At 40.0% G+C, this 16713-nt stretch overlaps 1 protein-coding gene across 4 annotated transcripts in view; it reads left to right on the top strand.

Moving 5' to 3' along the window:
* The window catches only part of LOC148012074 (ribose-phosphate pyrophosphokinase 1), a 113903-nt gene that overhangs the window by 47135 nt on the left and 50055 nt on the right, over positions 1–16713 (top strand). For all 4 annotated transcript variants that reach the window (XR_015689040.1, XM_087668990.1, XM_087668992.1 and 1 more), the window contains exons 3-5: positions 14863–15111; positions 15955–16098; positions 16181–16348. Coding sequence is in view for 3 of the 4 variants with exons in the window: in XM_087668990.1 (XP_087525116.1) it covers positions 14863–15111; positions 15955–16098; positions 16181–16348 (561 nt within the window). In the remaining variant the exon portion in view is untranslated. The remainder of the gene's footprint in view (positions 1–14862; positions 15112–15954; positions 16099–16180; positions 16349–16713) is intronic.

The following is a 16713-nucleotide window of genomic DNA, read 5'->3' as shown; positions in this document are numbered from 1 at the left end:
GAATACTGTCAAGAATAGAAACAACCAAATTTAGTAAGCACAGTCAGAGTACAGAATTTACTATTTTTAGAATGACATTCCTATTTTTTAGGACTAGCATTTTTAGGCTAATTCGAGGCTCCTAAAATTTAGGGACGCCCAATATGGGTGTCATATGAAAGCTTTTTCCGTGTACATTGCAAAAACGGTATCAGAATCTTCATGTGACTTTCCTATGCAAAGAAATGTGCATTTCTAGCTTTCAGACCACACATGCACATTGTACAAGCTTTTCATGATCATGCCATCTTGTTGATTGTAATTGTCTGTTCTGGCGGATCTAGCCCACACTTCAAGGTATCAATCCTTTCTGTGTGCGAGTCTAAACCTGATATGCGTGAGTTCTGGTCACAGGCGCCCAATCGGGCCATATAGATGGAAGTGTGAACTATCTTTTCTCTAACCCACCGTGTGGGTCCACCATAATTTGTGACCACTCATCAGTGGCCAGCTCCAATGCACTTTTCTTTATATCTAATTAGTGCAAAGGAAACAAATTTAATAAATCATTATATAGACAAATTGATAAAAAAGGATACATATTCTGTTTCTATAGAGTTGTGACAAAGTCTACATGTGCGCTTAAGCCCATTCCGGTCTCAGGACCAAAGGGTTGCAACTTGTTAGGTGACATTATTGTGGTTGGATGGCTTCATGGCGAAACTGAGCAAGTTGTGCAGAGGCTTCACCCTCCATATGACAAAAGATAGATCCGGCTTGACGAGGAGCCTAGCTTAGTTGTTGAGGCCAGGTTTGAAGGTGTGGTCTCAACTCGGGCCACAAAGCTTAGGCAGCCGTTGTTAACAACCAAAGAAATGGATTTGGTTGTGAGGACAAGGCACTATGTGGCCACCTTGTGTATTGACTTGTATAAGCTATTTTGGATCCACTTGCAATATCAGGCCATACAAGGCTATGTTGAGGTGGACATAGCGAGGGAGATGGCCCTCGCGCTGTAGGCTAGACGGTTTGATGGTTCTGGCCAAGTTGCTCTAACTTACACATGGGTGATCTAGCTCAATTTGGCCAAGCAAGGCCTTCTAGTGCAAACCAGTGCAATGTGGCAACTTAATAGCAATGGCCTTTGTATCTATTTGTGCATCACCGAGATAGATTCGGCGAGAGAGGGCCAATACATTTGATTTCAGTAGGCAGGTGCTATCGAGTTTGTTCTACCAAGCATAACTCTTCTCTTCTCCACACCCCTTTCGTATGGAGTGGTGCAAAAAGGAGAAGGATAACACATGCGGGGACAATGGACCTCGCAAGGAGAGAGTGTCAGCATGTGGCTTTGAAAGGAGTCAGTGCATGCCTCATAGGTACTTTTTCGAAGATTTGTGCCAGAAAGGGCACTTAAAGTAGAAGACGTAGACCCAAGGACGGTGCGGCTAGATGGGATCGCGATTTTCACGCCAGGCGACATGCGTCCTTCACGAAGAGACGGTCCACCATAGAAGGAGTTGCAAAGTCCAACCCTCCGATGCAAGTCAATGTGCGCATTCCAAAGTAAGACACGATGCAGGGGACACCTTGATGCGTGCGCCATGAATAGGGCAAGGAGAGCAAAGCGATACGTGGCCATTCGACGCACAGCCATGACTTACTCTAGCAGCACATCAAAGGACGATCTAGCTATCAAGAGCTCAACAGGTGAGATAGGTCACGATGTTGACACCGCACTTTAGCATTGGCACATCTACCATGGTGACGACACCATGACACGGCTTGTAAATACACTTTGAGAGCATAACTAAGTAGGGGTATTCGTATAGTTATATTCACTCTTTTGAATCTACTCATGAGTATTGGGTTTATTCTTGTATATACAAAATCTTAGTAACTACACAACTCAAAGTGGGCTTCAAGTTTTTTGTAGGGGGAGTGGTTATATTGGGGGGTATCTTCCTCTCGAGGCCTGGCTCCCTAGGGTGCGTCACGGCATGGGGCCGTCGTGCATTATGCCTGGGCATGGTTAGGTGGCTTGGGGCCTCCACACAGAATATTAGAGTAGGGATGGTGAGTGCATTCAGTGACTAGTGAGGGGGGCGGGCTTGAGTTTTGTGGGGCGAGAGGTGAGTGGGATGTTGTGCTACCATGATGGGTTTTGGAGGTTCGACGCTATGCGAGCACCAGAAAAGTTTCGGTGAATGTTGAACTCCCTACCTGTTGGGGGGAGGTGTCAAGGTGGATTATTGTGACGTGTTGGTGCTATGCCATGATGCGATACTGTGTTGTGTTGACTTCCATGTTGCGTGACTGTGTTGAGGTGGGTTCCTAGCTTGAAGGGGAAGCCATGACATGTTGTGCCGTGTTGAGTTATGATGCTGTGTTGAGTTGGGGGGCCATGCTGAGATGGTCTGCGTCACGATGCATGAAGCCGGGACCGAGGGGGATCTATAATAGGTGCATTAGTGGGCAAATTCTCTTAAAATTTTGTTGTTGCCCATATTATCGAAGCATCTCAGCCACTAATGTTTGATTTTTATTTCTAAAAATGATTATTATTAGCATATATATTTCTCTCTCCCAAGTAGGAAAATAGCAAGAGAAAATTCTTAGGTGGTCTATCATTAGTTAATTAATATTTGGGCATTTATTTTTCTCTTCACTTGGAAATATTATTTTATTGCTGTTACTCACGGCCAACAATAATAGTGATTTGCTGGGTATGCTTGGTGCCGACGACAAGCTCGATGACACCAATTACCCAATGTGTGCTTACATGATGCAGTATGTGCTTGTTGTGAAGAATTTATAGCATGTTTGTTAACAATTTGAATGTGCCTTTTAATGTGCTCGGGTGTGAACACACCCTTAGCACTTGTACATACATACATACATACATACATACATATCTATCTATCTATCTATCTATCTATCTAAAAACCTAAAGTGGTACACTTGTCATTGTACCCAAACAAAAATGTGCTCACTCTCTACTCTTTGTCTCTCCCCGTGCTAACAGCTACTAACTGTCTCGATCTTCGTGCTCCCAACCACTACAAATTGGTATCAGAGCGGGCAAGGAGTGCATGCTTCTCAAGACGTCAAAAGTGTGCCGGGCTGTAGAAGGTGAGTTGGTCGTGAGTTCGTGGGCGACGGTTGTTGCAGGCATGACAAGGCAGCTGACAGGCGAGCTCTCGGCGGGCAGTAGACCACGGGCAGCAGACCAGTTGATAGGCGAACTCTTGGTGGGCAGTAGACTGACGCGTCCCTCAACGGACCCGTAAGTCCGTCAATCGTCATCTATTTCTTTTTTTTTCAAAATCTTTTTTGAAATTCCTCTTCCCCTACTAAGGGTTCACGTGTGGAGGTACAAATTCAAATTTTCATGCAATCTAAGCCCAGAAATTTAGGGCTTCTCTAGACTGAGCATTGCTCATGCAAAATTGAGGCATCTATGTCAGAAATTGTAGACATTGTGTGCATTTCAATTGGGGATTTCACCAAAATTATTGAAATTTTTCTCATCTGAGTGAAATTTCTCAACATTGGACCCATAAAATTTGGGGTTTTTATTGTATTGGTGAAAATCTGTTCAGCTGAGTTAGATTGGCTGACATTGGTGCACTGGACCCGAGAAATTTGGGGCTTTTGCAAAATTTTGTGAAAGTTTGCTAATTTTGCCCGTTTTATGCTTTCGGGAACATGTATTAATGCAATTGGGACAGTTTGGTCAGTAAAATTTGGGGGTTTTGCTGAAATTGCTCTATTTTGGCAAAATTGGCCTATTCTATGCATGCCAAAGACAGTTTAGATGTATGGTTAATGCTTTAAGCACAAATTTTTTTGGGGCTTTTGACCGTGCGTGTCAAATTTTATGCCCGTGGGTACATGTACAACAGTAGCACATGGTTTGGTGCTTCTGAAAATTTACATATAGATCTGAAATTTCTGCTATCTGGCGCCTTATTTCTGTATCTTTCGAGACACATACCCTACCCTTGTAGAGTAAATAACCATTATCAATGGTAAAATTCTTCCACTTGAATCCGGTTTGAGCAACCCCTAATGCTCCATTTCCTTGTTGAACATCCTCAGATATTCCTTCCTCAGTAGAAGCACTTTCATTTGGATCCCCATTTTTTATTGCTTCCCATATGTTGGAATATGCCGGATCAACCTGGCATTTCCCTTTTAAAGATTCAAGCAAGTTGGAAGTGAACTGAGTAAAACTCAATTCATTTATGATGGGCATTCTGCTAAGTGCATCAGCTACTATATTATACTTTCCTTTTCTATATCTTCTCTCATAGTTGAACTCTTGGAGAAGTTCGGCCCATCTGGCTTTACGCCCGTGTAAATCCGGTTGATCATTAAGCCACTTAATGCTTTCATGATCCGATAAAATCAAAAGTTTGGCACCGTACAGATAGTGCCTCCATTTCTTCATTGCATGTACTATTGCATACAACTCCCTCTCATAAACAGAATAATTCTGTTTTGCACGGTCTAATTTCTTGCTTTCAAAAGCAACTGGTCGACCTTCTTGTAATAAGACCGCACCTATCGCCTTATCACTGGCATCAGCTTCAACCACAAATGGTTTATTGGGATCCACTATTAATAATACTGGAGCTATAGCAATAGCTACTTTAATTTTTTGAAAACTTTTCTTTTGGTCTGTTTCCCAATTAAAGCTCTTTCCTTTCCCTTTAAGTTGGTCTGTCTCATTGGAACAACTATTTTGGCATAATCTCAAATGAATCTACGATAAAATCCGAATAAGCCTAGGAAGATTTACAGCTCTTCCAGGTTCCTTGGAGATGGCCATTCAATAATTGCCCTAACTTTTTCTGGATCCATTTTGATTCCTTCTTTCGAGATAATATGCCCCAAATATTTGACCTCTTGTGCAAAGAATTCACATTTAGTTTTCTTCGCATAAAGAGAATGTGTTCTTAACAGTTGGAATACTAATTGTAAATGTTCCAAATGTTCTTCTCTTGATTTACTAAAGATCAAGATATCATCTAAGAAGACTACTACAAAATGTCCTAGATAGGGCCGTAAGACACTATTCATCAGCTTCATAAAGGTAGCTGGTGCATTAGTGAGGCCAAAAGGCATCACCAAAAAATCGTAATGCCCGTATCTAGTACGAAATGCTGTCTTAGAAACATCCTGTGCCTTAATTCTTACTTGGTGATAGCTTGATCTTAAATCTATCTTGGTGAAGAATTTTGCCCCTTGTAATTGATCAAAAAGATCTTCCATTCTGGGCATAGGAAATTTATTCTTCACCGTTATTTTATTAAGTGCTCTATAATCAACACAAAGTCGCATAGAACCATCTTTTTTCTTTACTAATAAAATTGGCGAAGCCCAAGGTGAATTACTGGGTTGTATAAATCCTTTATCGAGGTAATCCTTAATTTGTCTTTCAACTTCTTGGTGCTGCGTTTCACTTAACTTATAAGGTGGTTTAGAAATAGGGTGAGTATCCTTATTTGTATCAATTGGGTGATTTATATCACCCCTATTTGGTGGAAGGCCGCTTGGTAAATCAGAAAGAAACACATCTTTAAATTCATCTAACAGACTACTTAATTCATTATTTACATTCAACTCACAAACATAAGAAAATTGTTGCTTTATATTACAAAAAGTAAAAGTGTTTTGTATAGGAAGAGACCATAACATGTATACCTCACAAACTTCCTTCTTTATCAGCTTCTGAACCTCAATGGAACACAGCAAAGGATTATCAGATATTTCATGTTCACCTTGAATGACAAAATTCTTACCATCCCTTTCAAATTCCAGTGTATTATGATGATAACTACGTTTTAAGGATGGTTCCAATCCCCATAGCCACTCCCTCCCTAGAGCAATATCGGCTCTTTCCATGTTCATAATTTGGAAATCAAGTTTATCTTTATATCCTTGAATCTCAATTTCCAAATTGGATACCATTGTATCCCATATTTTATTATCTTGTCCTTGCATCATACGAACAACATATTGATGCCCACTCTTTTGTTGGGGAAGTTGCAATTTTTTGACAAGTGCATAATTAATAAAATTATGTGTAGCAGAGTCATCAATCATGACTCTAACCCTCTTTTCAGCTATCAATCCATGTACTCTAACTAAATCATGTGGACCAAAGGTAGGCTGCCACATAGAAGTTGACATACAACACTTGTGTTGTACATCCATGTGCAAGACCTCTAAAGATTTATACCTTTCATGCCCCTTTAATTCTAAGGTCTGCACTACATGGATTTGTTTTTCTTTTCCCTTGCCCTTGTCCTTATCCTTTCCTTTGCCTTTCCCCTTTTTCCTTTGAGGGCAATTCCAAGCAGCATGGTTAGGGGATAGGCAATTGAAACACAGCTTTTCTTTTTTGGCCTTATCAAAGTCGTCTGGACTTAACTTTGGCCTTACATATTGTTTCTTTTCAAAAGGTTGTTTTTTACCCTTAAAAAATGGCATTTTCCTTTTAAATTTGCCCACAAATTTTGAGGTTTCCAATTCCTTAGACTTGGGCTCCATATCAGTGAGACTAGTGAGTGTACCTGGATGTATACTATTTTCATTGATTAATGCAAATTTAATTGCCTCTTCTAGCGTCTTAGGTGAACTCCTTTTTACTTTCTTTTTACAGGCTTTATCTAGTCCCCTAATGAATCCTCTTGTCTTTTGAAATTCATCTATTCCTTCCAATTTGAGGATTATCTCACGATATTCCTCCAAATATGTCAGCAGGGGTCTTCTCTTTTGTCTGACATAATCCCAATCTTCCCAATTTCTTTCCATTTCATTTTCAGGAAGGAATTCTTTCAAAAAGACGGATTCAAATTGAGCCCAAGTTTTAGATATTTTATTTGCCTCCTTTAAAGTTTGCTGCCATTTATACACTTTGGGCCCCAAAGTTAAACTAGCCTCCAGTGCTTGGAGATGTGGTGGAGTATTTTTAAGTTTGTGTAAATCTTCCCATTTTTGGAGAAAATTAAAGATTGTATCTTTATTTCTATCTTTTTCCTCCCCGTGAAACTAAGTGGGTTTCATATCTTTTAGAACTGGATTATCCCTCAACTTGTGGTGGGGTTCCTTAGGATCTCGCATAGTCACATCTAAATCTTTCGATGAAGATGGGATATCCGAGGTTTCTACCTTATTTTTATCCCTTTCTAACAATAAAGTTAATTGAGATTTTATTTCAGTGAGTGTTTGAGTTAAAAATTCCATTTGAACCCCCTGAGCCTGCATACGAGCAGTAAGATCATCAAATTGTTCTCGTGTAGCAAAGAATTCTTCCCACTGTTCTTCTTGCATCTCCATTTCATGGGGATCTACCATAGGGTGGTCCCCAGAACTAGAACTTTCCATTACTCCCTCTTTCTTTTTTTCTGCCATTAATACACTGGAATTGGAAAGCAAAGATAAAAAATTTGCATACAAGGTAAAGTACTTCCCTGATTATAATGGCAGGCAACCGTTGCTGGTTTTGTAAATAAACCCGAAGAGTAAGGAACAAATTTTGCCTTCCCGAACTAAAGCAGTAAACCAGTCATGCTGGAAATGAAGTTCTGTGGTAGAAACGGAAGAATCACGGGAACGACCGGTATATCTTCTATGTATAAAGCGGGTCTGATTGACTTCAGTCAGCTGTAGTGATCTGACTCCTGGCTTCAGTCGGGTGGACACGATCCTGCTGTAAAACTACTCCTCAAAGACAGTCATATGACGTGTAACACCTGAAGTACCATTTGATGTTTTCCGTCACGTCTTACACCAGTCGCCTCAAGCTTTTCGTCACGGCTGCTTACAACAATCGCCTCACGCTTTTCGTCATACGCCTTTCGTCTCCCTGCTACGTGTCACACTTTCGTGACGTGTCACGATCACAGCTTACAACTTCGTGTGGTGACCTTCAACGATTGACGGAAGACGGGCGGCGACCTTAAACGACTGACAGATGACGTGTCGTGGCAGTCAAATCGTCTGGCCCTTGCGCTTGTAACCGCGAAAAAAAACTTCACGACTGACTAGCAAGATGAAGACCCGACAGCTCCAACAAGATGCGATGGCGGCTCTGATACCAATGTAAGACATCTAAGAAGATGAAGCAGAATTCTTGAGGAAAACAGTCCGACACTCAAAGGGCACGAGATCCGTTTCACCTCCCAGCCTTGCCTAGTTAATTGCTGGCCACCCTCATCGTGATCCGATTGCCAGCCGTCAAATCTTGGTGAGTCCTACTATTCTTGGACTCTCTTTAATTCTAGGCTCCCCTAAACCCCGTTCGGGCGCCCAAGGCCCCGAACGGTCATGCCTCCTGCATGTTTCCCTTAATTTACCTTATAAATATAATACATGCAAGGAGGCTTTATGGCTTTCACGTCTGGTGGGAGGGCTTGGCATTACAGAGTTACTGTTCTTCATTGTGACAGTCAGAGTGCTATCATGCTAGCATAGAATCCCGTCTTTCATGCAAAGATGAAGCACATATAGGTGAAGTATCACTTCATTAGAGATGTACTTGACAGCAAGAGCATTGAGCTTGTTAAAGTGCATATAGATGATAGTCTTGCAGACCTTCTCACGAAGGGTCTTCGAGCAGAGCGGTTTGCTCATTGCCGACAGATGATGGGAGTTGGATAGATATATGTATTTCAGCTTTGTACATACCTCGACTTGGCTGATTCTTTTCTCCTCTTAAGGCACATTGCCTTAAGGTAAGAGGTGGTTGGAAATAAAGGCCCTCGTGCATTTTAATGTGCTCGGGGGTGAACACACCCTTAGCACTTGTACATACATACATACATACATACATACATACATACATACATATATATATATATATATATATATATATATATATATATATATATATAATATATATATATATATATATATATATAAATAAAATATATATATATACATATATATACATATGTATACATATATATATATATATATATATATGTATGTATGTATATGTATATATACATATGTATACATATATATGTATATGTATATACATATGTATATACATATACATATATATGTATACATATGTATGTATACATATACATATATATGTATACATATGTATATATACATATACATATATATATATATATATATATATATATATATGTATATATATGTATATATAAACCTAAAGTGGTATACTCGTCAGTGTACCCAAACAAAAATGTACTCACTTTCTACTCTGTCTCTCCCCGTGCTAACAGCTACTAACTATCTCGATCTTTGTGCTCCTAGCCATTACAAACCCCAGTGCAAGACAGAGAAAAAGGAAGTAAAAGAAAATTGAAAAATGCGGAGCAAAGCGGAAAAAGGTGGCCTGACAAAAGAATAAGAGAGGAAAAGGCCAAAAGCACAAGGGGAACCTTAAAAGTCCAGGCAAAGGCAAAGGCGCATTTTAAAATATAAAGACACTCCCAAATTTTTGTAAAAGAGTGCTAGGTTCCCTCTTGTGCAAGTTGTAAAGAGTAGACAAGCATAAGTAAAGGCATAATGTAAATAGAAGGAAATGGGAAAAGAGGACCTTGGTAAGATGGCCGGTCATATAAAAAAGGGTTGGGTGCCCAAAGGGATAAGGGCATGTATAAAAGCCAAAAAGTAAATAGAGAAACTCATTCTTGGTGTGTGGCAAAAGTGGCTCCTCTTCTTCTTCTTCTTCTTCTTGCTTGCTTGCTTGTGCATGTGCTTGTGCTTGAGAGAGGGAGTGTGAGAGTGAGGGAGTAAACGTGTGAGGGTGAGGGACCGTGGTGGAGAAGCTCTCCATCTTCTCCTCTCTCCTCTTCAAGCCTTCGTATAATTGTAACTTGTATATGATAGAATCAGATTGGATAATAGAGTTTGAAGAACTAGATGACGATGAGGTAGGCGAAGCAGTGGCTAACAATTAAACAGATGCACACATGCAAGGAGATGAAGTGAAAGAGGATCAAGATATCGATTGCCCCAAGATTGAGGAGATCTCACCTACTTAGCCAGGATGGCTATACATAGTTTCAAATTTTAGTAGGTCAAGAAATTTGATGGGCTGCTTGTCAAAAGAGAATTTTCCAAAAAATAAAAAAATATGAGTGATTACAAACCTAGAACCCCCAATCTCAAAGCACATTCTATTTACTAGATTGATGAGGCGGCTCTAGATTTATCAAAGATAGGATGTGTAGCATTTTTTGTGGAATCTAAGGCAAATTGTAAATGTTATGATATGGAGCTCCTGATTTTTGAGTAACATAGAATTTATCATGAAGTCATATTATTTTAGGCATTTTTTATGGTCTTCATTTTGGTTATATTTAGCATTTATTGCTGGCTGACCAGCATTAAATGCTGGCCGACCTGATCATATTGAGGACATATTTTTGTCCTATTTATTTAGGCTTCTCCTCCTCAGGTACTCATACACCATCACACATGTGGATCTTTTGCTGGAGAGATGAGCCGGTGCCGGTGCCCACACAACCACTAACTCATTGTTGTATGCGATTGTCTTGTGTTAGATATATATGGATTCCATTTCCTGAGCATACATTTGAGTTTGTATTGTGTTCTTCAATGTTGCTTCTTTCCTTTCTCTTTTGTCTTGTGTTCAGTAGTTTATTTTAGCACATGCTTATGCTTCCATTGCTGCATCCACTTCTGCCATGGTATCAAAGCTTAGGATTTGTGCTCTTGTTGTGTTTTCTTTACTGATTTCAGGACTGTTTTGACCATTGCTGCATCCACTTCTGCCATGGTATCAAAGCTCAGGATCTGTGCTCTTGTTGTGTTTTCTTTACTGATTTCAGGACTGTTTTGACCATTGATGATCAAGCGATTCTGTTCTGACCAAGGCTACCTGTTTTCTTGTATTTAATGCTGCGTTTGCTGATGTTAGCATCTGCACAACCTACGTCTGCCCCTTTGCTGCCTGCGTTTTTGATCCAGCCTGCATTTGTGACAGTTTTCTCCTTCCGGCGGCAGTGTTCAACTTGCGTTTTGATGTTTCTGCATCTCCTTTTGGCTGGGGGATTGCATCATTGGGCGTTTTGCTGTTTTAGATAAATTTTGGCTGATTTTTTGACTTTTTGCAGCAAATTTCTTCTTGTTTTGGTCAGATTTTGGTGAATATTGCATGTGAACTCTTATTTTTTGCAATCAATGCTTGTGGCTTGGTTGTGTTCCTTCTCCAAATCCCTTCTTTTCTCTCCTTATCTTCTCATCCTCTATCGATGGCTCCTCTGTGCACATCCACTGATGATAAGTTACATGAACTTGAATATCTTACATGGAGTGCTGTGATGAAAGCTTGATTTGTGCAGAAGTGGTTATGGTATGTAATATGTGGAGCTATTCCTCGTCCCCAGCATCCTACTCCGACACCGGATGATTTTGATTACGACAACCATGAGGAAGTGATGCTTACATGGGATTCAGATGATGCACATGCCTATTTGGCCTTGCTTCAATGTATTTCTAAAGAAGTCCTATTGGTGGTTATCTCCTATAGGACATCTTTCGAAGTATGGACGAAGTTGGAGCAGCTAATGTATGCGGCACCTTCCACCATGAAGGTAGCCACTCTTTACATGCAACTCCAGCAAACCACGTTCGAGGCCAAAGATATTGTCTAGTCTTTTCTACTTCGTGTGACCTAGATCCAAGACCAACTTCGACATACTCTTCAAACTTCCTCTGGTGTTTGATGGAGTGGCGAATGCTTTGAGGGCGCTGACATCATCCACTCTTGTTAGTTTTACACATATGACCTCGATGCTACTTGAGTATGAGGCATCTTTGCGGTTACAGGGGAGGCTTTTAGTATCTTATGGAGGTTCAAGTGAGGCTTTTGTAGCTTCAAAGAGGGTTTCAAAGAAGAAGAGGTCGAAGACCCAATGTTACCATTGTGGGAAGAAAGGTCCTTTACGGAAGGATTGTAAAGAGTTAGTAGCTTCTACGAAGTAGAAGTAGAAGAAGACGAACGGGACACAGAAGCATCTCCCGAGTCATCATATGCCTCAGGCTCAGATTCTGATCCTCCGACCAAAGCGAGGGTCAAGGCGCACAAAGAATTAGCTTCTTCGGATCGCGGGAAGGGATTGATGGTCCCTTTCTCTACTGCTTACAAGTAGTGGTGATGATGGCATCCCTCATGACTCTCCAGTGCCAGAGAGAGAGTATGAGAGGGTGGACAGATGAGGCAGCCGCATCTCATCTATACATCTATACAGATGCACAGGATCCAAAGCGGGACTTCCTTGACGCATTGATCAAAGTCTGGCTGATTCAAATCCTAGAACCGATATTGAAATCCATGTTCATAATGGATTGTCTAATAGCGAACAGGATTGGTTACTAGTCATGAGCTCACATGAGGGGACACTTTGGCGGTCTGGTCAAAGGCGGGGAATCCATGGTCACGTATGTTGTAGAGGCATTTTTGACAGGATGTTCATGTATGCTACTGAGAAATATTGCGACAAACACAGAGATATGCTATGATTTTCTCTATTTTTAGGTGCTAGTATGATCAACATGAGGGTGCTAGGAGATGTGTCAGCTCATGTGTGAGTCTGTGCATGTTTAGGGCTGGGCATTATTTAAATTATTCTAGGCATTTTTAATGGCTTTTATTTTGGTCATATTTAGCATTTATTGTTGGCCAACCAACATTAAACGCTGGCAGACCTGATCATATTAAGGACATATTTTTGTCCTATTTATTCAGGCTTCTCCTCAGTCACTCATACACCATGACACATGTGGATTTTCTGCTGGAGAGAGGAACCGTTGTCAGTGTCCACATAGCCAATGACTCAGTGTTGTATGTGAATGTCTCGTATTGGATATATATGGATTCCATTTCTCGAGCATACACCTGAGTTCTCATCTATATTGTGTTCTTTAATATTCCTTCTTTCCTTTCTCTTTGGTCTTGCGTTTAGCAGTTTATTTCAGCACATGTTTATGCTTCCATTGATGGCCCCTTCCTCTACTGCTTACATGTGGTGGTGATGATGGCATCCCTCAGGACTCTCTAGTACCAGAGAGGGATTGTGAGGGTAGATAGATGGGGCAACCGCATCTCATCTATACGTCTATACAGATGCACATGATCCAAAGTGGGACTTCCTCGACGTATTGATCAAAGTCTGGTAGATTCAAATCCTAGAACTGATATTGACATCCATGTTCATGATGGGCTGTTTGACAATGAACGGGATTTGTTACTAGTCATGAGCTTACATGAGGGGACACTTTGGCGGTCGGTTAAAGTCGGGAAATCCATGGTCATGTATGTTGTAGAGGCATTTTTGACAGGATATTCATGTATGCTACTGAGAGATATTGCGACAAACATAGAGATATGCTATGATCTTCTCTATTTTTAGGTGTTAGTACAATTGACATCGACATTAGGTTTTCTCCAAGGCACTGTGGTAGTGACTTGTGCACCCACCACTGCTTGGGTATCCATGGTTCTACTTGGTGGTTCTATGTTGTATGGTTTATGATAAATTATCATTGTACCATTGTTTGTATCAAATCGCCCATGATCTGACAGAGGGTGTTAGCATATATGTCAGCTCTTGCGTGAGTTTGTGCATGTTTAGGGCTAGGCATTATTGAGATTATTTTAGGCATTTTTAATGGTCTTCATTTTGGTCATATTTAACATTTATTGCTGGCCAACCAGCATCTAATGCTGGCTGACCTGATCATATTGAGGAAATATTTTTGTCCTATTTATTCAGGCTTCTCCTCAGTCACTCATACACCATCATGCATGTGGATTTTCTGCTGGAGAGAGGAGCCAGTGTCGGTGTCCACATAGCCAGTGACTCATTGTTGTATGCGACTATCTTGTGTTGGATATATATGGATTCCATTTCTCGAGCATACACTTGAGATCTCATCTATATTGTGTTCTTCAATATTCCTTCTTTCCTTTCTCTTTGGTGTTGCATTCAGCAGTTTATTTCAGCACATGTTTATGCTTCCATTGCTAAGCTACTTCTGATCTTTCATTTTTTCTTTTTCTTCTTCTTTTGACAATAAAAGACTATATGGAAGTAGACTCTCAAGTGTACTAATGAAAGTAGATAGGCTAGTGTTACAAGTGTACCAGCTTTGTAGTAGTTGACTATTAACCTTAATGAAAAACAACTAGTCATTAGTGAGATGAGATCTTAAAAACCAGGAACTATATCATGTACCAAAATAGATGTAAGGAAAGGCATCTATTTCTTGTCTTTCAAACCATTCAAACTAACTGAATCAAGGTCATTTTCATTGTAATATGCCCTAGAGATGCGAAGTGTAGCAACAATACTTTTAATCTCAGCACATCTGTATTGATTGTTATGCTTCTTTCTTTATCTCAATCTTCTATGCAGTGTTCATACCATATAGCTTCACATCACATACCTCTTTTAGTGAACTTGCATGTTTTTTGCAAATTTGCACTTCAACTACTTATAGAAACAATAAATTTGGATATGCCACCAAAAGTATATTCATTCGTGTTCCAATGCAATTTCTTTTTCCGTCGCTCTTGTTTCTGTTATGCTGTGATTTAAGAGTGGTTAATTTGGGATGCTAAGCATGGCCATCTAAATGATCGAAATTGGTGTCTTTCTAACTAATATAATGACTTTTTGTTTAAGAAATGTTATGTCATGTCAAATGATTTATGGTTTCAGTTTTGATCATGATTTCAGTAGACTTGTGAATGTGCAAATTATGTCAGTGGGCACATCATTTTATTGTTTAGAATTTGCAGAATTTTCCTTCTTCAGCTGTGATTATTCAATTTCGTCTGAATTGTAAAGCATATTTCTCAACTTGTAGGAAATTGCTTGTTATATGGGGCTTGACCTGAGCAAAATCAATATTAAGCGGTTTGCGGATGGCGAAATATATGTGCAACTTCAAGAAAGTGTGAGAGGATGTGACGTGTTCTTGGTGCAGCCAACTTGTCCCCCTGCAAATGAAAACTTGATGGAATTACTTGTTATGATTGATGCATGTCGACGAGCCTCTGCAAAAACTATCACTGCTGTTATTCCATATTTTGGTTATGCACGGGCAGATCGTAAGGTGATATTTGGCTTATTGACTTCAATGTAAATGTTCCGAGATAATATAATAAAGTTGGAAGAGAAAAGCTTGTAAGTTCACAGAAACTGATGTGGTGGCTATAGGCATTTCGTTTGATTGGACTGAGGCATTGTAAAAGATGTTTTGATTGCTAAAGCACTGATAGGGAAGAAATATATGTGCTCTGATGTGACAGAGGTTTCTTCTTGTTTTGAAAAGTTTTTACTTGCAGTGATAATATTCCTTTGTCGTGTGTCTTATGTGCCCAAAAAGAAATTTCTGAAGTAATGACAAGTATGATTGCTCTCATCTTCAAAGTCATTCTTTTACTCTTGAGTTGAAGCAGCTTGGGGACTTGTTTCTGTGCTATTAAGGGAAGCTCCCTCAGATGGGTAACCTCCCTTCTTGTGCGTTGAAGTAATAGAAGCAGTGCTCTCACAAAATGAAAAATGTTAAGGTGTGAACATGTGCACTTTCATGTTGTATGTTCTATCAATAACTTCATCAGTCTGGTTTCCTTATCTATACTCTTTGAATTGTTGAGTCTTCAGGCCCTTAATAGAATGTAGGCTGAGTCTGAAACCTGGGAGCCTTTGTGTTAACAAAAACGGTACAAGGGTATACATGCATGCTTAGTCTCACACCTGGGGGAGCCTTTGTCTTACAAACAGGTCTATATTAAGTTGTCAGACTCATGTACTGTCTAGCCTGCATGATTTCCTTTCTTACATCATTCGTAACTTTGCTCCTCACTTTAAATAACTGTAAGACTCACTTTCACTTCTTATGTTTAGTATTTTGACGGTTGATGCTATTTTAAATACATTGTTTTGTACTGACCAGACCCATGGACGAGAATCTATTGCAGCAAAGCTAGTTGCCAACCTGATTACAGAAGCAGGAGCACATCGTGTGCTTGCATGCGATTTGCATTCTGGACAGTCAATGGGGTATTTTGACATCCCTGTAGATCATGTTTATGGCCAGGTTATCACTGAGTATTCCATGAAATTCTCTCTAAGCTAATATTTTTTGGTTCTTAAATATTGTCTTACTCGAGTACTTTCAGCCTGTTATTTTGGATTACTTGGCGAGCAAGATGATCTCTTCACAAGACCTTGTGGTTGTCTCACCTGATGTTGGTGGAGTTGCACGAGCTAGAGCCTTTGCTAAAAAGCTGTCTGACGCACCTTTAGCAATTGTGGACAAAAGGCGACAAGGTCATAATGTTGCAGAGGTACCTACTTAACCTACTAAGGAGGGACACCTTTGGTTGTTTTAAGGCACACTGCACAGTCTTTGATGCACATTGCTTAATATTGGACTCACATATAATGATTCAATGATAAAAGATTAAGCAATGTCTTTTATGAATTGGTCTGGTACAATGATGTTGATGCTAATGATATTGTGATGCTTGCCACTCAACCCATCACTAAAGGTGCTGTATTTAATGTAAAATGTCAGGAAATGGCCACAACATACACAAACCTTTTGCAATGAGGGCTCATCAACTTGTTTCATGTCGCATGCCTGGTTGCCAGCTTGACCCACTTTTCAAGGATCTTGTGGAAGGGCAAACAGAAATATTTATATAGAAGC

This window comes from Lygodium microphyllum, chromosome 27 (assembly GCF_053477565.2).
Source record: "Lygodium microphyllum isolate KBCC chromosome 27, Lygodium_microphyllum_v1.1.10, whole genome shotgun sequence".
Classification (NCBI taxonomy): Eukaryota; Viridiplantae; Streptophyta; class Polypodiopsida; order Schizaeales; family Lygodiaceae; genus Lygodium; species Lygodium microphyllum.
The sequence above is the reverse complement of the archived record's forward strand: the minus strand, read 5'-3'. Positions and strand labels throughout refer to the sequence as shown.